Raw genomic sequence first — 20,928 nt, 5'->3', positions numbered from 1 at the left:
ACACAGAGAAACTGCTAGTAGAATTCAGAAAAAAGGAAAATTATTTTGAGCTAGAGTTAAAGATTTGGTTAAAGATTTGGAGAAGAACATATTTGAATATAAAAGCAATAACAGATCTCAGGAATTGTACGTCCCAATGGTAAGTCCAAGAAAAGTTAAGAGATCAAGATCACATGCTTAGTAAGAAGCAGAGCTGAGATTAGAACCAGGACTCCACTCATCCAGCCAAAAATAAGTTGTCAGTGACTATGCTGAGCTATTGAATTTTACATGTGTGTATGGTTAAATGTTACAGAATGGCAAGATTATTGAAATGAGATTTCATACATCATGCTCAAGGACAATTTAATTGAAGGGCCTGTACTTCCTTTAATGAGACAATCAAGAACACATTTGTGTAGGTATTTATGCAATGCCATCACCCATTCACAATCCTAGCAAATACTTTTTGTGTGGAGAATCACACTTACGAGACCACAGGGATCATTGGTACTCTCCACCAACTTTAAGATTCAAATGATAAAAAAGAAAACCACAAAAGCCAAATATTCATATATACCCTGGCCTGCAGAATTGGGCAGTTCTAGACCAGCAATGAATTGAAGAAGTGGAAGTGAACAGGTGCAGCCAATGGAGTCTTACCTGATACTGTAGAGCACTTTGCCATTTTTTGAAATCCGCAGCAATTTGTTGTCAGTGGTGACATCATGGAAGTTGGCACCCTTCTCATTGGCAAAGAACAAATCTGGTTTCCAAATTGAGTCTAGCATAGATGGATCCAAGTCCAGGGAATCATCTGGATACTCGCTATATGCCAGCCGTGAATCATTCCACTGTTGTCTCAGAAAAATGTTCACTCGGTAATCCTACAGAAATGCCACGTACAAGAGTTACTTATTGCCCACCCTGGCATAAAAGGTCCATCTACATTTCCTTCCCACCTTTATTCCTGATTTTGTATAGAGTTTGTGTTTGAGAAAACCAGGCTGTGTATACATTGGTCAACATAAATCATTCAGTTCTACTAGGATTGGGGACAAAGGAGAGGAAGAAAGAAGACTCAATGAAACCAAACATCAGTGGAGCAGGTTGACTTGCTTGAAGTTTTTTTTGTGTTTAAATTATTCATTCTGAGATAAAATAATACTAAATAAAGCCTATTTTCTATAGAAAAAGGTAACAAATACAAAAGTCAGTCTGTGATGGCAGATTGTCAAATAAAACGAATTCTTTTTCCAAATCAGAAATGACATGATTGCTTTTTGCCAGATGCTCTGGGCAGAAGGAAACCCACTCTGCAATTTTGGTAGTGAAAAATCTTATAAAACTATGACATGATGGGACAATATCTTTAAAATTCATAAATATAAACATAAAAATATTTCATGTTCATGAAATATTTCCCTCGAAGCTACTTACTTCCACAATTCTTAAATATTTGATCATTTTCTCTGAATATGTTATATCTACACCAGCCAACTTGATGCTTCATCCAGAGATCTTTTTCACATTTTCCCAGTCTGAACACATTTTTACAAAGGTATTCTTCCTTTTTGGAGCTTTGTGTATACCCCTGGCATTCCCATTTGGTCTGGGATTTCTTTCTAAGCTAATGAATCAACCTGGGGCAGTGACAGCTGTCCTGGGACTTCTACCTAAAAGTCTTTAGGTTTATGGAAAGTGTTGCTTCACTTGATAATCTTGAGCTCAACTGAGGCTTCACTAGTATCCCCTAGTCAAACAAGACTATGGTTTCACAGCAAATAGTTTTCTGCTATTGCCTGCTACATGTGGTCTTTTAGGGAGATATATACTCATTCATTCTTACTCTCCTTCCTTTACATTTTTGCTCTTCATTTGCTCCATCTCCAAATTTTGAGTACCTGGACTTTTTTGGTTATTGTTTAACTTACTCTAATGGTAACTAACTTCTCCTGGTTTGCTCGAGAACTTCCCATTTTTGGCCCCTAAGTCTCACATCCAGGGAACCCCCTCATGCCAGGCAAATAGAAATGATTGGTCACTCTACTAGACACTGTGGAGACTATCTCAGGATGTCCAGTTTTGGTCAATTCCCTCAGTGCCAAAAGAGAAGAAAATAATTAAGCTGTAAAGATCAGTGTATGTGGAAAACAGCTTCAGTACCTTCTACCTATTTAATAAACTATGTAAACTCTGATGACTTTTTCTCAATTGTAGTTGTCGCCCTGATGATGAGGATCACAGAGAATTTTGGGGGTGGCAATTCTTAGAAAGGGTGCCCCATGTAGGCTGGTCCTAAAGTAGGCCAATAGTCAAATACAGTAGTAGTAGAATCTCTGTGAGTTGGCCATCCCAGGGACTATAACAAACTGGTCAACATATGGAGGTGATCAATATAAGGAACTAGGCCTACTGTACTGATATGTGCATGTGGTGCATGTCCGGTCTATGAAAATTAGATCAATGTAAGGAGATGGTCAGTGTAGGGAGGGGTCAACTATGGAGGTTCTACTAAGGTTACTAACTACTAAAAATCAGTTATCAAAACCTATATCATTTGGGGAGACTGTGCTATTAAAAGAGAATAATTGGAGGTTCTCTATTGGATAATAAAAAGACTTTCTGACTTGGAAAATTTTGGCAGCTGACTTTTATTTGGGATTAGACTAGGCCCATATAGTAAATTCTCAGATCCAGAAGGGTGTCTTTGTGGATTCAGCTAGGCTTCCATTCCATCTTATTTGCTCACTGGCTCTCCCACTGAGTGGAAAAAAGGAAGGACAGAACCTCAAAGTTCTCCCCATCACACAGTTCTGGACTTGGGCAAAGGTACCAGAAGGTTGTAGCTGGAAAGAGATTATTGATAGTTCAGGATCTCATTGGGAATAGGAGTTACTGGAAGCTTTGGAGTATTGTGTAAGGAGTAAAAAATGTGTGATTTATGAAGGTCAAAGGGGTTACTGAAAATATAATAATACAATTTACATATAAGCATGCACTAAATGCATTAGTTGTGAGATTTTCTTAAGATTTTCTGAGGAGAAAAATGAAGCTTTCCCAGTGTTTGACACTCACTCCCTTTTATTTCCCTTGAGCTAGAATTAGTTGTCCTTAATGAAATTATTTAGGAGAAGTCTGTATGCTATTTCAATAGGAAGTAGAAAAGAAAAAGATCCCATTCTTTAGTCAATTTTAGAGGTAGAGGAACTCTAAGTATGGGATGTAATGGCAGCAGGAAATAACAGAGGTCAAGTAGTTGTAACAAATATCTTAGAACATCAGCAGGCCAGCGAAGGCCCCCTCCCCTTAGGAAGTAATCCTAGTATAGGAGAGGCCATGAGAAGCCAGATACAGAGCATTGGGCAGCAAAATTACCAACAGAACATAGTTGCAATCCTCTCTTGGGCCTGAGAATGATTTAAAGTTATGTATTGAGAGACTTGAGAGAATATTACATTAGTGACATACAATATGAAAATGACCTTTAAGAAAAATATCTCAATATGAATTTTCACAGCAAATATATATCATTTTATTAAGTCTTTCCCTTGAGGTTCCCTAGTGTTTCCTGGTTTTCTACTTTGAAATTTATGTATAGAAAATGATGAAATAGATTCTCCCAGTATTAGAACTTTAAAAAAAGCACTGAGTCTATCATATCGGAGTAGAATCATTAAATGTCTAAAGATTAATTTGAAATAAATTAATCCCCTTACTTGTAAGCAAGGATAAGTGTAAAACTTCGAGGAGAAATATATTTTATGCCACAATTACAGCACTTATATGAAATAAGACCTTTGTCAGAGCTTTTGGTTATCAGTATTTATTCTTTTTTAATGTATAGTAATTGAAATTTGTTCATAATTTTGTTTTTGATGATATATACTATTCTAAAGTAAACAAGGATCCTTAAAAATCTTTTAAAATTGAAAAGGGCATGTAATGATATGGAAAAATAATTATCTAAAGAAAAGATTATCTGGAGCCGTGCCTGTGTAATTCTTCTAGTTCACTGTCATTTTGAACATGGTGTAAAAATTTGGCATGTGTGATTTGGCTAGACATCATTTCTGTTTATTCATCTATAGCTTTATTTTCTCACTATATTCAAAACCACAAGAGGATAGTTACATTGTTCTGTAGTCCTTCCTTTTCTTTATTTTTGCTTCTAGATTTAAAGAAACATTAAAGGGGAAATAAATACCAAGAAGCATGCTTAAATGCAAACTGAATTTTATTTTACACTGCCTTCTTTCTCTAGGGACAGAATCTACTTCAAACAAATGACATATTTTCTTATACTAAAATTCGTCTCTGTATGGTTGACTATCTGGGTATTGGATTAGGTAATGGAAACTTTTTAATTATGTATATATATCTCATTTTTTCAAAAGCTGTGTGTAAGTCACATGTCTTTATTATATTCTTAATACTGGTAATGCAAGTACTTTATCCTTTCATGTCAAATTTGGAATTTCTCAGATTTCACTTTTTCTGATATAGTATACTGTTATGCCTATTCCATCAAAAATTGTTTTCTTAAATTGAATTGTTTTGGCACTATACTATTTAGTTAAGCTTTTGTAAATAAAGATTTCCACTCTGTCTCATACATACTTCTATTAAACCTCACTATTACCTTCTTATAACATTATTTATTTTACATTGTTCAATCCAATTATGTTATAAAGGTGTCAAAGACAAGGATATGCTTGGTTGATTCTCCCCAGTGCCTGTGTGGCACTTTGGTTTTACCCCTGGCTATGCTGCAGTAAAGTTTCATAATCTCTAGTCTGTTCTAGTTTTAATATGGAAAGTTACCTTTGAGTTTGAAATTACTGGGGAGGGGCAGCTGCTTTACGAAAAATTCAGGCTGTAACATTGCACTATTAACTTAAAGACCAAGGTCACCTAAAAATATCAGTTTAACAAAATGCCAGACTTGCAGTAGATTCTGGAGTCTTCTTTAAGAAGTGAGAAATTAGAAATGTAGCTACCTACTAGCACTTATAAATTAATGTTTCCTTATGACTTGGTTATGTAGCTATACAGTGAAAGGGGACCCATATCGTCATTTCAGTGGTGATAGCACAGCACACATTCTAATAAGGGACTGTCTACCTTCTTATTTGAGTTCTTCATGGACATGATTTCAGACTGGAGGTAATACAGCTCTTTACCCTGCAGCAGTAACCAGCAAAGCATGTGGTATTTACTTTGGGGGGAAGAGTTTGAGTGCCAGAATTATATTCTAGAGATGTTCCAGTATCCTCAGGTCCAAATTATACCCTGTACAGTCACGTCCTTCTGGTCATTTGAAAGCTAGGAAGAGAAAATTTCTTCTCCATTATCTAATGGTCCAGTGTTGGGGAAAGTTGCATACAAATGGTGTGTAGACACCCTTGACCCTTACTGACATTACTAATATTCTCACACTATCACTTTGCACCAGAAAAGAGGGCATTGAAAATATGCTCCCCATCCTGTGAATTCACTTGCTATCAACAGCTAAAGAAAAGGTAGAGGGAAAGAAAAGGAAATGGTAGACCCACATCCCAAAAACAGAATGTAACCAATCTCATCATATACCCCTTATTAGTCTTCTCAGTACTTTAGAACACACAAAATTTGTTTCACTGACTATTCTTAACACTGGGTCAGGTAGCAACAACTCCTAACTGATTTCTCTGTTTTATAATTAATAAAATTGTATATGTTTGAATAATGTATATTATCATTAAGTAAAAATATTCCTTAGAGTAGCACAAATATGTTATCCTGTGAGGATACTAGCATATCAAAGAAGTGAAGCTGTAAGTAAGCCAATACTTTGTGGGCAGGAAGTACCTGTAATATGATAATTTAGTGGGATTTTATTAACCAGAAAAGGGCAGAGTAGACAGCACCCCCCCAAAAAAAATGATGTTGGGTTCCTAAAATAGATAACACTATCTTTTAGAAGCAAACACCCAAAACTAAATCCTTTAATAATGCTATCCAGATCATGAGATGAGAGTGAGGTATGAAGGAAGAGAGGATAATCAACGGGTTTAGAAACTCAAAATTCTGAGACATTATTGGAAAAACTTATTTCATAAAATGTAGAGAAAGCAAACTATTCTCCCGGAAAATAGCAGTAATCAATGTCCTTAGTGATGTCAGCATCGTGCATAAACACTAAGGATTCTGACCCCAACTGAAGACAGTTCAGAAAAGGATTCAGTTCTGTTTAATTTTTTTGACCAATTTTTTGGAGTCAAATTTTGTGAAACTATCAGTAAATTCATGGATGGTAGAATCTTAGAGTTTTGATAAAGAAAGCTGGGGCTGTTGGTTACACTCTGAGTATGCAATGGATTGAATGCTTTTGTCCCTTCAAAATTACTATGTTGAATCCTAACCTCAAATGTGATGGGAGATGGGGCCTTTGGGAGGTCGTTAGGTCATGAGTGTAGAACCCTCATGAAATAGACTACTGCCCTTATAAAAGGGACCCCAGAGAATATTGTTTTATGCACCATATGAAGATACCAGAAGAAGCCAGCAGTCTGTAACCTGAATGGAGCCCCACCAGGATCCAATCATGCTGGCACTCTGATTTCAGACTTTAAGCCTCCAGAACTGTGAGAAATACAGTTCTCTTATTTGTAAGCCACCCCGTGTATGGTACATTCTTTAGCAGACTGAATTGATTAAGATGAGGTGCACCAGGTGGATTCCTAGGCAGGAAAATAAGATGCTTTTCTTGGTGCAGCAATTGTCACGTTATAAATCTGAAAAGATTCATTTAAATATTAATGATTTACATCTAGGATTGGCAAGCTACAACCTGTGGGCCAAATTTGGCTTTGTCTGTTTTTGTAAATAAAGTTTTATTGCAACACAGCTACGCCCATTTGCTTGCTATTGTTTATGGCTGCTTTCATGCCAAAAAAGTTAAACTGAGTAGTTGTGACAGAGATTGTCTGGCTCTGAAAGTCCTAAATATTTACTGCCTGGCCTTTTACCGAAAAAGTTTGCCAATCCCTCTCCTAGGTGGCATGAGGACTTCTTTGACTTATTAAGCATAATAGGATTTAAAATATATATATTTTGTAGTTTAACACCAAAGCCATAATTAAAGAAAATAAAACATGTTTTTTCAAAGCTGAATGAAGTTTGTCATTACATTGAAGCTAAGAAGCACATCACTCCATGCAATTCAATTATTGTATACAGCAGAATAGACAGACTGTTTGTTACCTTCAAGCAACGGTTTCTATATTTTCTGATAGGAAACGTAACAAAGGACACTTAATAAGTGGCCAGGAAGCACCTAAGCAGCCCGTTTATTAAACACCTTCAGTAGCTGTTAAAGATAGAGGAAAGCAAGAATATCCATAGTTTCCATTTTCATCTTCTTAAATGTTTAGCTTCTTTTGCATTAATGAACATCAGAAGATGCACATTTACATTTTTGATCGAGGATAAGATGCAGTGAGGAGATTTAATCAAAGCAACTTAGGATTCTAATTAATGCAATCAGCATTAGGTCGTGCAAATATTGTCATTGAATGCCATCGTGTAAAGCTGGTGACGGTGATCTGGGCTATTGGAAGCTTTCCCCCTCATTATGAAGATAAAACCAAGAGGTGGAGAGACAGAAACTGAGTGCCAAACCCAGAGTTGGTTTATCCTTTCCATGTTAAGCTTTTCTTATGAGTAGTTTAATAACCCTATCAAAACTATCTTATTTAGGAAAATTTCTTAATGCACTACATCCTGTCAAAGCCTCAGAAGTCTCATTTCTGGATAATGATGTTTCAAAGTAATATTAAAATGGGTAGTACAGTTGAATTATGTCTAATTTTGCCAATGAAAAAAGTGGTAAAAAGTAAATTAATTCTCTCTAACATAAAGGACACCACCAAGTGCAATGATTTATTAAACACGATTTTAATAACCTAAAAGATAAAAGTCAAAAACAGGAGAACTTCATTTTTTACATCTCAATGGCATGATGCTCATTATTTTACTTTGTAAGTGTTTCTAGGACATCAGCCACCAAAATACTTAGTCAAGCTCAACCATATTTTATTTTAGTTTCATCCAATTATATGGCTGTACTTTACATAGTTGTGCAAATTATATATAGCCAATTGATTTAGGACTTAAGATAAATCATATGGGAACAAGAAAATATTTTACCCAAAGTACAATCTTCATACTATAGCCTAGTACTGGATAAGGTGAGGCTAATGATCAAATAGGCTATGTCATAGGCAACACAACTATGACATTTATAGAGCCTTAATGAATTTTATAGTATCTGAAATCTTGTTTACATACATGAAACATGATTGCACATACTATATGATGAGCTTCGAATTAGTGTTAAGTTTTTGGCTTTTTAAAAAAGACATACATATAATGTAATTGCCTTGGACTTGGGATTACTTTCTATGGCCAAATCCTGTGTGTGTGTGTGTGTGTGTGTGTGTGTGTGTGTGTGTGATTGTAAGTTCAGTCCCTTGGCATGTATCTTAAATGTAGCAACAAAGAGAGGCCTGTCTATGTTAAAAATCCCATTATATTTTTTAAAAAGTCTATAAAACATCTCTCAAACTTAGAAATTTATACTTCTGAAACATTGGAGTTACACATATTTAAGTATCCTCAACTATGCCCGGTTGCTGATAATTCTACTAAAAAGTAACCAAACATCAAATATTGCTAAAATTTCTCTGGCATGATGGATAAAATTTTATTGAATTTTAAGTAATGAATACCTGACTACTGACTGTCCATAATGAAAGTGTATAAATTTTTGTTTTTTAGAGGTGAGCAAAGTTGGAAATTGGCACTCAGGAAATGTCGCACAAATATATATCAGTGCTCTTCAATCCCGCACCCCATTCCTTCACACGATAGCTTCAATGCTCAGTCCCACTCACCATTGTAGTTTCTGCTATTGACCCAAAGCTGTTGATAAATATGTTGCAGGTAACATTTACAGGAGGCCCTGCAAGTTGAACAATAGAAAATTTGACAGTTTGTGTTCATGGAATAATTGAGTCACGTTTTTTCTTGCCAGTGGCATTGTAGCACTTACCATGGTGGTTTCTGTGACTGATCCAAAACTGTTGATAAAAATATTGCAAGTAACGTTTACTGGAGGACCTGTAGAATGCAATAAGAATATTGCAATAGAAATTGAAGCAAAAATACAGCTCCATCAACATCTGTGCAAATGGCGAGAGATGCAAATAAAATTAAAATGATGGTGAGATTCTGAAAAAAAAGTTTTGTCCAGAGATGCATAATGGTAACATTCTCACTTGTATTTTGGATGACAGTTAAGCAATGGCAACTTAGCCTGAAGAGTTTTGAGTTTGGAAAATATAAGCTGAAGACTAATTAACTGAATTCTATCAAAATGGCCTTTGGGTGGTAGCTTTCTTTGACCTTAGGATTGTCAACTTTGTAGACATCATCCGTCGGTGCCTCATGGTGATGAAATAGCCTGGGTCATGAGGTCAAAATGGAGCTGCATTTTGGATTATGAAGGGGTCAGAAACAGCCACCTTCTTTTGTGTGACATTCTTTAAATCAGTGGGTTAGATTCTTTTGACACCTCTGAATTACCCTACTCATTCTTTATATCCCTTGTCTCCCAAAGAAAAACAATGTACAGAAATATGAAAACAAACATAACTTATTTTAAGACATAAACAGAAAAAGAAATGTCACTTAATGTCCATATTGTTGCCTTAGTAAATATAGTGGAAAGCAAGGGTTATCACAGCTTAGATGTGCTTTGAACAAAGAGGCCGTTTCTCTGTCCAGAGACTCAGGGAAGAGTCAGACTCCAGCCCTCTTTTCCTCTAGCCTTTTGTCAATAGCTAAATTGCCAAAAATAATTTCCTGCTTTGTGTTTTGCTGGAGAGTATGTTTATTGCCTCTGTGGAGTTTTCCTTTAATTCTTTCTGAGATAATAAAATACTGCCATGAATTATTTACTTGCTACTTTACTCCATAAAAATTTATCTCTCTTGACTCAAAAAAGGCTTAATAGTCCAATGCAAAGAACACCCTAGTTCTACACCCAGCAAACCAGTAGGATCTGAATGAAGAGGAGTTTGGCTTGAGGCCTCCCTCAAATGTTGTTAGTAAAAACACAAGTTATGGCCTCACCTGATGACGTTTTTACACTCTGCAAGTCCACATAGAGTTCTCAAAATGAGCAAAGGAAATTTGGGGTAACATAGCCAATTTAAGTTCCCAAGCAAGATCTTTTGGTAAAAGAAGGAGCAAGGAGTTTCGGTGAAATTAATGTGGTAAGTTTTTCTTTGAATTGTAACTTTTTTTGTTTTTAATGAAAAATTAATTATTTTTGTTTTTAAAGAATGTTTACAGACTCAGAATCACAGGTACCACCAAATTACTGAAACAATTTCCAGCCATCCCCACCCCTTTTATATCAGTATCTATAAAGATGAATTCTTCTCCACAGTCAATTCATACTATGCTTTATTTTAGTTGTCCTTTTTTTGATTACTCAAAACAAAACAAAAATAAGCCTTTCTCTTTCTTGGCCATACAATTCTGTTTTATAACAAAGAAATCTTTTTGCTAACAAAAAACAAATTAAATAAGATAGAAGCAAGTCACAAAAACAATGTGTATGTTTGCTGCTTTTGTTTTTCTTTCTCCATAAATAAATGTTTCAATTCAGGGTAGAAAATTACATGAATTCTTTTCTGCTGGTAGAAAACGAATAATGGAGGAGAGAAAAAAAACAAAAAAAGAATTGTCATTTTGACAGGAGGAATTTGAAAATGTACACATTGGTTTTCTTGGATTGTACGTTACTTGTTTATCTGGGCTACATGACCAGCTTGGAATTATTAGATGGCTGGGTTATACCATTATATATTTGTTTGTTTTTATCTTTCCTGGTAAACGTCAGTATAGTATACTACTATAATTCAAACTATTTTTTTTTTATTGTTGGGGATTCATTGAGGGTACAATAAGCCAGGTTACACTGATTGCAATTGTTAGGTAAAGTCCCTCTTGCAATCATGTCTTGCCCCTATAAAGTGTGACACACACCAAGACCCCACCCCCCTCCCTCCGTCCCTCTTTCTGCTTCCCCCCCTCATAACCTTAATTGTCATTAATTGTCCTCATATCAAAATTGAGTACATAGGATTCATGCTTCTCCATTCTTGTGATGCTTTACTAAGAATAATGTCTTCCACTTCCATCCAGGTTAATACGACGGATGTAAAGTCTCCATTTTTTTCAATGGCTGAATAGTATTCCATGGTATACATATACCACAGCTTGTTAATCCATTCCTGGGTTGGTGGGCATTTAGGCTGTTTCCACATTTTGGCGATTGTAAATTGAGCTGCAATAAACAGTCTAGTACAAGTGTCCTTATGATAAAAGGATTTCTTTCCTTCTGGGTAGATGCCCAGTAATGGGATTGCAGGATCAAATGGGAGGTCTAGGTTGAGTGCTTTGAGGTTTCTCCGTACTTCCTTCCAGAAAGGTTGTACTAGTTTGCAGTCCCACCAGCAGTGTAAAAGTGTTCCCTTCTCTCCACATCCACGCCAGCATCTGCAGTTTTGAGGTTTTGTGATGTGGGCCATTCTCACTGGGGTTAGATGATATCTCAGGGTTGTTTTGATTTGCATTTCTCTAATATATAGAGATGATGAACATTTTTTCATGTGTTTGTTAGCCATTCGTCTGTCATCTTTAGAGAAAGCTCTATTCATGTCTCTTGCCCATTGATATATGGGATTGTTGGCTTTTTTCATGTGGATTAATTTGAGTTCTCTATAGATCCTAGTTATCAAGCTTTTGTCTGATTGAAAATATGCAGATATCCTTTCCCATTGTGTAGGTTGTCTCTTTGCTTTGCTTATTGTCTCCTTAGCTGTACAGAAGCTTTTCAGTTTAATGAAGTCCCATTTGTTTATTTTTGTTGTTGTTGCAATTGCCATGGCAGGCTTCTTCATGAAGTCTTTCCCCAGGCCAATATCTTCCAGTGTTTTTCCTATGCTTTCTTGGAGGATTTTTATTGTTTCATGCCTTAAATTTAAGTCCTTTATCCATCTTGAATCAATTTTTGTGAGTGGGGAAAGGTGTGGGTCCAGTTTCAGTCTTTTACATGTAGACATCCAGTTCTCCCAACACCATTTACTGAATAGGGAGTCTTTCCCCCAAGGTATGTTCTTGTTTGGTTTATCGAAGATTAGGTGGTTGTTAGATGTTAGTTTCATTTCTTGGTTTTCAATTCTATTCCAAGTGTCTATGTCTCTGTTTTTGTGCCAGTACCATGCTGTCTTGACCACTATGGCTTTGTAGTACAGACTAAAATCTGGTATGCTGATGCCCCCAGCTTTATTTTTATTACTGAGAACTGCTTAGCTATATGGGGGTTTTTCCGGTTCCATACAAAACGCAGAATCATTTTTTCCAAATCTTGAAAGTATGATGTTGGTATTTTGATAGGAATGGCATTGAATAGGTACATTGCTTTGGGAAGTATAGACATTTTAACAATGTTGATTCTTCCCGTCCATGAGCATGGTATGTTCTTCCATTTGTTAATATCCTCTGCTATTTCCTTTCTGAGGATTTCATAGTTTTCTTTATAGAGGTCCTTTACCTCCTTCGTTAGGTATATTCCTCTCTGAAACTATGGTAAAGGGAGTTGTGTCCTTAATTAGCTTCTCATCTTGACTGTTATTGGTGTATACAAAGGCTACTGACTTGTGGACATTGATTTTATATCCTGAAACATTACTGTATTTTTTGATGACTTCTAGGAGTCTTGTGGTTGAGTCTTTGGGGTTCTCTAAGTATAAGATCATGTCGTCAGCAAAGAGGGAGAGTTTGACCTCCTCTGCTCCCATTTGGATTCCCTTTATTTCCTTGTCTTGCCTAATTGTATTGGCTAGAACTTCCAGCACTATGTTGAATAGTAAAGGTGACAGAGGACAACCTTGTCTGGTTCCAGTTCTAAGAGGAAAAGCTTTCAGTTTTACCCCATTCAATAAAATATTGGCTGTGGGTTTGTCATAGATAGCTTCAATCAGTTTTAGAAATGTGCCACCTATGCCTATACTCTTCAGTGTTCTAATTAGAAAAGAATGCTGGATTTTATCAAATGCTTTTTCTGCATCTATTGAGAGGATCATGTGATCTTTATTTTTGCCTCTGTTAATATGGTGGATAACGTTTATGGACTTGTGTATGTTAAACCAGCCTTGCATCCCTGGGATGAAGCCTACTTGATCATGATGAATGACTTTTTTGATGATAAGCTGTAATCTATTGGCTAGGATTTTGTTGAGAATTTTTGCATCTATATTCATAAGTGAGATTGGTCTGAAATTCTCCTTTTTGTTTGGGTCTTTTCCTGGTTTTGGTATCAGGTTGATGTTTGCTTCATACAATGTGTTGGGGAAGATTCCTTCTTCCTCAATTTCTTGGAATAATTTCTGCAGTACAGGAATAAGCTCTTCCTTGAAGGTTTGATAGAATTCTGGAGTGAAGCCATCTGGACCAGGGCATTTTTTGGTTGGAAGCTTTTTTATTGTGTCTTTGATCTCAGTGCTTGAAATTGGTCTGTTCAGGAGCTCTATTTCTTCCTGGCTGAGTCTAGGGAGAGGGTGTGATTCCAAATATTTCTGCATTTCCTTCACATTGTCAAATTTCTGGGCATAGAGTTTCTGGTAGTATTCAGAGATGATGTCTTGTATCTCTGTGGGATCAGTTGTTATTTCCCCTTTATCATTTCTGATTGAGGTTACTAGAGATTTTACTTTTCTATTCCTCGTTAGTCTGGCCAATGGTTTATCTATTTTATTTATTTTTTCAAAAAACCAACTCCTTGTTTCATTAATTTTCTGAATGATTCTTTTGTTTTCAATTTCATTGATCTCTTATTTGATTTTGGATATTTCTTTTCTTCTACTGAGTTTAGGCTTAGATTGTTCTTCTTTTTCCAATTCCATAAGATCTCTTGTGAGATTGTTGATGTGCTCTCTTTCTGTTTTTCGAATGTAGGCATCTAAAGCAATGAATTTTCCTCTCAAAACTGCTTTTGCAGTATCCCACAGGTTTTGGTAGCTTGTGTCTTCATTGTTGTTATGCTCAAGGAAGTTAATGATTTCCTGTTTTATTTCTTCCTGCACCCATCTGTTATTCAACAGAAGGTTGGTTAATTTCCATGCCTTTGGGTGGGGTCGAGCATTTTTGTTAGAGTTGAGTTCCACTTTTAGTGCCTTATGGTTGAGAAGATACAAGGTAAAATTTCAATTCTTTTGATTCTGTTGATATTTGTTTTGTGTCCCAAGATATGATCAATTTTGGAGAATGTTCCATGGGGTGATGAGAAGAATGTATATTCTTTATCTTTGGGGTGGAGTGTTCTATATGCGTCTACCAAGCACAGTTGTTCTAGGGTCTCATTTAAATCTCTTATATCTTTGTTTAATTTCTGTTTAGAGGATCTGTCCAGCTCTGTAAGAGGAGTGTTAAAGTCCCCTGTTATGATGGTATTATCAGATATCATATTGCTCAGACTGAGTAAGGTCTGTTTCAAGAATCTGGGAGCATTTGAATTGGGTGCATAAATATTTAGAATTAAAATGTCTTCTTGTTGTATTTTTTCCTTGACCAATATAAAGTGACCCTCTTTGTCTTTTTTGACTTTAGTTGCTTTAAATCCACATGTATCTGAAAATAAGATTGCAACTCCTCTTTTCTTCTGAATTCCATTTGCCTGAAAAATTGTCTTCCAACCCTTGACTCGGAGCTTGAATTTTTCTTTTGAAGCCAGGTGTGTTTCTTGCAGACAGCAAATGGATGGCTTGTGTTTTTTATTAAATCATAGCTGTGTACATTGATATGATCATGAGGCATCATTCACTAGCTTCACAGACCGTTTACCAAGTTTCTCATGTACCCTTGTAAGATGCACCGCTGGTGTAATCCCACCAATCCCCTTCCCTCTACCCCTCCCTCCTCCCTCCCCTCCCTTTCCCCCTTCCCCCTATTCTTAGGTTGTAACTGGGTTATAGCTTTCGGCTTGTGTTTTTTAATCCAGTCAGCCAATCTATGTCTCTTCAGTGGGGAATTCAAGCCATTAACATTTCTTGAGATAATTGGTAAGTGTGGTAGTATTCTATTCGTCTTATTTTGTGAGAGTCCATTGCTTAGTTTTATCTTTTGCATCAGTGTGGAGGTTAGGTTCTGTCCTTTAATTTCTGAGTTCTTACTTTGCTGCTGATCCATTGTGGTGGTCAGTGTGCAGAACAGGTTGAAGTATTTCCTGTAGAGCTGGTCTTGTTGTGGCGAATTTCCTCAATGTTTGTATATCCGTAAATGATTTGATTTCTCCATCAATTTTGAAGCTTAGCTTAGCAGGGTACAGAATTCTGGGCTGGAAATTGTTCTGTTTAGGTAGATTAAAGGTAGATGACCACTGTCATCTTGCTTGGAAAGTTTCATTAGAGAAGTCTGCGGTCACTCTGATGGATTTGCCTCTGTAGGTCAACTGGCGCTTACTCCTGGCAGCTTGCAGAATCTTTTATTTTGTCTTGACTTTGGACAGGTTCATCACAATGTGTCTTGGAGAAGCTCGGTTAGAGTTGAGGCGACCTGGGGTCCGATAGCCGTCTGAAAGCAGTGTGTCAGAATGTTTGGTGATATTTGGGAAATTTTCTTTTATAATATTCTCTAGTATGGCTTCCCTTCCTCTGGGGCATTCTTCTTCCCCTTCTGGAATTCCTATAACTCGTATGTTGGAACGCTTCATAAAGTCCCATAATTCTGACAGTGAATGTTCTGCTTTCTCTCTCTTCTTTTCTGCCTCTTTTACTATCTGAGTTATCTCAAGAACTTTGTCTTCTACCTCTGAAATTCTTTCTTCTGCGTGGTCTAACCTGTTGCTGATACTTTCCATTGCATCTTGAAGTTCCCTAATTGACTGTTTCAGTTCCTTCAGCTCTGCTTTTTATATTCTTCATATTGCTCATCTCTTATTTGATTCTGTTTTTGGATTTCCTTTTGGTTATTTTCCTCTTTATTAGCAGTTTCCTTCATTGTTTCCATCATTTCTTTCATTGTTTTGAACATGTGTATTCTAAATTCCCTTTCTGTCATTCCTAACATTTCTTTATAGGTAGAATGATCTGCATTAGCTACCTCATGGTCCCTTGGCGGGGTTGTTCTGGACTGGTTCTTCATGTTTCCTGGAGTTTTCTGCTGATTCTTCCTCATGGGTGATTTCTTTTATCTGTTTCCTTGCCCTAATTTTCCTTTCACTTCCTCTTGCTCTTTAAGTTCTCGTGCCTGTGGACCAGTGTGCCAAAACCGGTCTCACTCTGCCGAGGGTTAGGGCTGCAAGGTGAATTCAAACCATTTTTTAAGCCACTAGATATTGATGCGCTGTACTAAACATAAAAATAAAATGTTGGTGGGGGCGGAGACAAGATGGCTGAGTGAAGCCAGCTTTCCGCAGAGGGTCCCGTCCAGAAGGAGAATTAAAGGACAGAAATTTAGCAAGTAACTGGGTGGATTTGAGCTGCACCAAGAGAGAAGGTTGAAGAACGCACATCAACCACACTGAGGTGAGCTGCGACCCCAAGGATACAAACAAAAGGTACAAAATCCATCACCAAGTGGACAGGAGTCCCCTCCCCCATGAGAATGGCTCAGTGTGCTTCACAAACAAATGAGCAGAGTTCAAAGGTCCTCCTAATACACTCCACAGGAGAGACCCTCTAAAAACTGGACCTACCTCCCCTACTAGGGTGCCACGGTGTTCTCCTGCCAGGGATAAAACTGTATAAAACTGTATATATTCTCTACCTGCAACTCTTGAGCTCCCAACACTCCCCTCCACTCTCACTCTGAGGTCTGGAGGCCTGTCCCCCTGGTGTCTATATTCTTTGGTGATTTCTCGAGGGGTGTGGACAGGGCCTAGACTGCAACTGGTCAGTGCCGACTCTGGGGCACGGGAGTGAGGAGAGGACAGTCGGCTGAGAGGGAACCACACCGGAGTGGTGGTGCCCCGAGGCACAAAGCAACACCTGTCTTTTAGCAACAAAAGGGCTCACTCCCGGATATTCTGAAGCCACACCCCCTGTCTCCCTGGGCAACCAGAGGAGGCCAGACATCTACTCAGGTGGCAACCACAACGGAACAGATCTGGGATGAAATTCAGGCCCCGTGAGTAAAGGGTTTGCCTGAGGCGGTACCGGCCTGGGTGGAACATGGGGAGTAGAAACACAGGCACAGAATCCAGGGAGGGGCTGACCCAGAGGACTGCTTTACTGAGCCTAAGATGCACCCAGCCCTCAGGGGATCGTCAGCCTATAGACAACGGAAGACAGGAGGCTAGAACTGACAGGAAAACGAATTCAAACCTGCAGGAGCAAAGACAGGGCCTGAAGTGCAGGCTCTGAGAACTCAAAACAGCCTTGCTTCTGTAGGGGAATAAAGCAGGGAAAGAAACAAATTCCCGCAAATTTGTTCTGTTCTGTCAGTAACATCAATCAGGGGCGGGGCTGGAACTGAGTGAACACCCCCCAGCCTCCATCAAGTGCCCGAGGTTGTCAGGCCTCACCTCCCCCTGCTAGATAGAGGCAAAGCGCAACAGCCTGGCTGAGCAGAAATAGATTTCCTTGTGATTCAGGCAGGTGTAAACCCCTGGAATATCTATTCACTACAGGCAACTGGGTCAAACCACTGCGGGACTATCAGTGACTGGGTATGACAGAGGTGCAAGGTGGGGAAGGAGGCATAAACCTTCCCAGACTGATCTATTTGCTGGGTGGGTTCTCCTGACTCCACGGAGCACTGGAGGAAGCCATACAGAGTAGACACCAGACCCCTGTGATCCTGTTGCCAGAGACCTTTCAAACTCTCCCACCTGAGACAGGTGCTCACTGAGACAATTGATTTGGACCTTTTCAACTGAGCCAATAGCCTGAGCACTATTCAGGTGGTGCCCTGGATGTGTGGTTGTTGTAGGAAGGTTTGATTTTCCTTTTCCAATTATTGCCTGTGGGGGCGGGGTGACTTAATTGGTGGTATTGCTCCAGAGCTGAGACTTCAACCCAGAGTAACTGTTTCACTAGGGTCAAACAGAGATCAGCTGAAAACAAGACAGAACCACTTAGCCCCACCACACCAAACAGGTCCCATGTTTCTCAGGCCATAGTACTGTATGGGTCCTCGACAAAGCTCCAGGGGAAAAATCAAATGGTGTAAAACCATCATGGGGCGGAATCAGTAAAAAAAACTCTGGTAACATGAATAACCAGAATAGTTCAAACCCCCCCCCCCAAGGAAAGACAGGAAAGATATGGAAGATGTAATTGAAGATCCCATTCATAAACAGCTGGCTGAGATATCAGAAATCGAATTCAGAATTTGGATTGCAAACAAGATTAATAAAATGGAGGAAAATTTGGAATTAGAAATTCGAGCAGCAATTCAAAAGTTGAAATTAGAAATTCGAGGAGAAATTCAAAAGTTGTCTCAAGAATTTAACAAATTTAAAGACAAAACCACTAAAGATTTTGATGCATGGAAGCAAGAATTTGCAGCCCTCAAAGATCTAGAAATACAGTAGAATCCCTCAGTAAGAGAGTGAAGCAAGCAGAAGAAAGGATTTCTGACAATGAAGACAAAGCCTTTGAATGCTCCCAAACTCTCAAAGAGGAAGAGAAATGGAGAACAAAAACGGATCATTCTCTCAGACAGCTCTGGGATAATTCAAAGAAGGGTAATATCCGCCTCATTGGAATCCCTGAAAACTGATGAAGTGCCCTCGCTAGGCACAGAGGTCCTTATCCATGAAATTATGAAACAGAATTTTCCAGACATGCCAAAAGATTCTGAAATTCAGATAGCAGACAGTTTCAGAACCCCAGCACGACTCAATCCCCAAAAGACATCCCCCAGGCATATCATAATTAACTTCACTAAAGTTAATATGAAGGATAAAATTCTGAAAGCTGCCAGACGTAAGAAATCCATTAACTACAAAGGGAAGAATATTAGAATGACTGCAGATATCTCTGCTGAAACTTTTCAAGCCAGAAGAAGGTGGTCATCGACTTTTAATCTCCTAAAGCAAAATAACTTTCAACCCCGGATCCTGTATCCAGCTAAACTGAGTTTCATTTATGATGGATAAATTAAATATTTCAATGACATTCATCTGTTGAAGAAATTTGTCATAACCAAACCAGCTCATCAAGATATTCTCAGACCTATCCTCCATAATGACCAGCCCAATCCTCTACCAAAAAATGAAAACTCACTCAGAAACTTTTGATCAAACTCCAACATCCACAGTGGTGAAAGGATTAAAAATGTCTACTGGACTTTTAAAAAACTTGATACCCAAAATTTTACCAGACTTATCAATATTATCCATTAATGTGAACAGCTTAAACTGTCCTCTAAAGAGGCACAGGTTAGCTGACTGGATACAAAAACTCAGGCCAGATAGTTGCTGCATAAAAGAGTCACATCTTACCTTAAAAGACAAATACAGACTCAGGGTGAAAGGATGGTCATCCATATTTCAGGCAAATGGTAATCAGAAAAAAGCATGTGTTGCAATTCTATTTGCAGATACAACAGGCTTTAAACCAACAAAAGTAAGGAAGGGTAAGAATGGTCACTTCATATTTGTTAAGGGTAATACTCAATATGATGAGATTTCAATTATTAATATTTATGCGCCCAAACAGAATGTACCTCAATTTATAAGAGAAACTCTAACATACATGAGCAACTTGATTTCCTCCAGCTCCATAATATTTGGAGATTTCGACACTCTTTTGGCAGTGTTGGATCCATCCTCCAACAAGAAGCTGAGCAAAGAAATATCAGATTTAAACCTAACCATCCAACATTTGGATTTCATCCCAACAAAACTGAATACACATACTTCTCATCAGCCCACAGAACATACTCCAAAATCGATCACATCTTAGGTCACAAGTCTAACCTCAGTAAATTTAAAGGAATGGAAATTATTCTTTGCATCTTCTCAGACCACCATGGAATAAAAGTTGAGCTGAGTAACAACAGGAATCTGCATACTCATACAAAAACATGGAAGTTAAATAACCTTATGCTGAATGATAGCTGAGTGAGAGATGACATTAAGAAGGAAATTGCCAAATTTTTGGAACAAAACAACAGTGAAGACACGAATTACCAGAACCAGTGGGATACCGCAAAGGTAGTCCTAAGAGGGAAATTTATAGCACTGCAAGCCTTCTTCAAGAGAACAGAAATAGACATCTCAAGCAACTGGAAAAGGAAGAACATTCCAACCCCAAACCCAATAGAAGAAAATAAACAACCAAAATTAGAGCAGAATTAAATGAAATTGAAAACAAAAGAATTATAGAACAGATCAATAAATCAAAAAGTTGGTTTTTTGAAAATGTCAATAGAATAGATAAACCTTTGGCTAACCTAACCAGGAAAAAAAGAGTAAAATCTCTAATTTCAATCAATCAGAAACAACAAAGACGAAATAACAACAGACTCCTCAGAAATTGAAAAAATCCTTAATGAATATTACAAGAAACTTTATTCTCAGAAATATGAAAATCTGAAGGAAATTGACCAATACTTAGAAGCACGTCACCTTCCAAGACTTAGCCAGAATCAAGTGGAAATGTTGAACAGGCCCATATCAAGTTCTGAAATAGCGTCAACCATACTAAACCTCCCTAAAAAGAAAAGCTCGGGACCAGATGGCTTCACGTCAGAATTCTATCAAACCTTTAAAGAGGAATTAGTACCTATATTACTCAACCTGTTCCAAAATGTAGAAAAAGAAGGAAGACTACCCAACACGTTCTAAGAAGCAAACATTACCCTGATCCCCAAACCAGGAAAAGACCCAAC

General features: G+C 37.8%; 1 protein-coding gene across 2 annotated transcripts in view; it reads right to left on the bottom strand.

Annotated features, from left to right (window-relative positions):
• The window catches only part of GLRA2 (glycine receptor alpha 2), a 231,649-nt gene that overhangs the window by 167,713 nt on the left and 43,008 nt on the right, over window positions 1-20,928 (bottom strand). For both annotated transcript variants that reach the window (XM_053579984.1, XM_053579983.1), the window contains 2 exons: window positions 9,074-9,141; window positions 643-866 (listed from right to left, as the gene is read on the bottom strand). In XM_053579984.1, the coding sequence (XP_053435959.1) occupies window positions 643-866; window positions 9,074-9,141 (292 nt within the window). The remainder of the gene's footprint in view (window positions 1-642; window positions 867-9,073; window positions 9,142-20,928) is intronic.

Source organism: Nycticebus coucang, chromosome X (assembly GCF_027406575.1).
Source record: "Nycticebus coucang isolate mNycCou1 chromosome X, mNycCou1.pri, whole genome shotgun sequence".
Lineage (NCBI taxonomy): Eukaryota > Metazoa > Chordata > Mammalia > Primates > Lorisidae > Nycticebus > Nycticebus coucang.
This window is presented reverse-complemented; position numbering and strand designations above follow the sequence as displayed.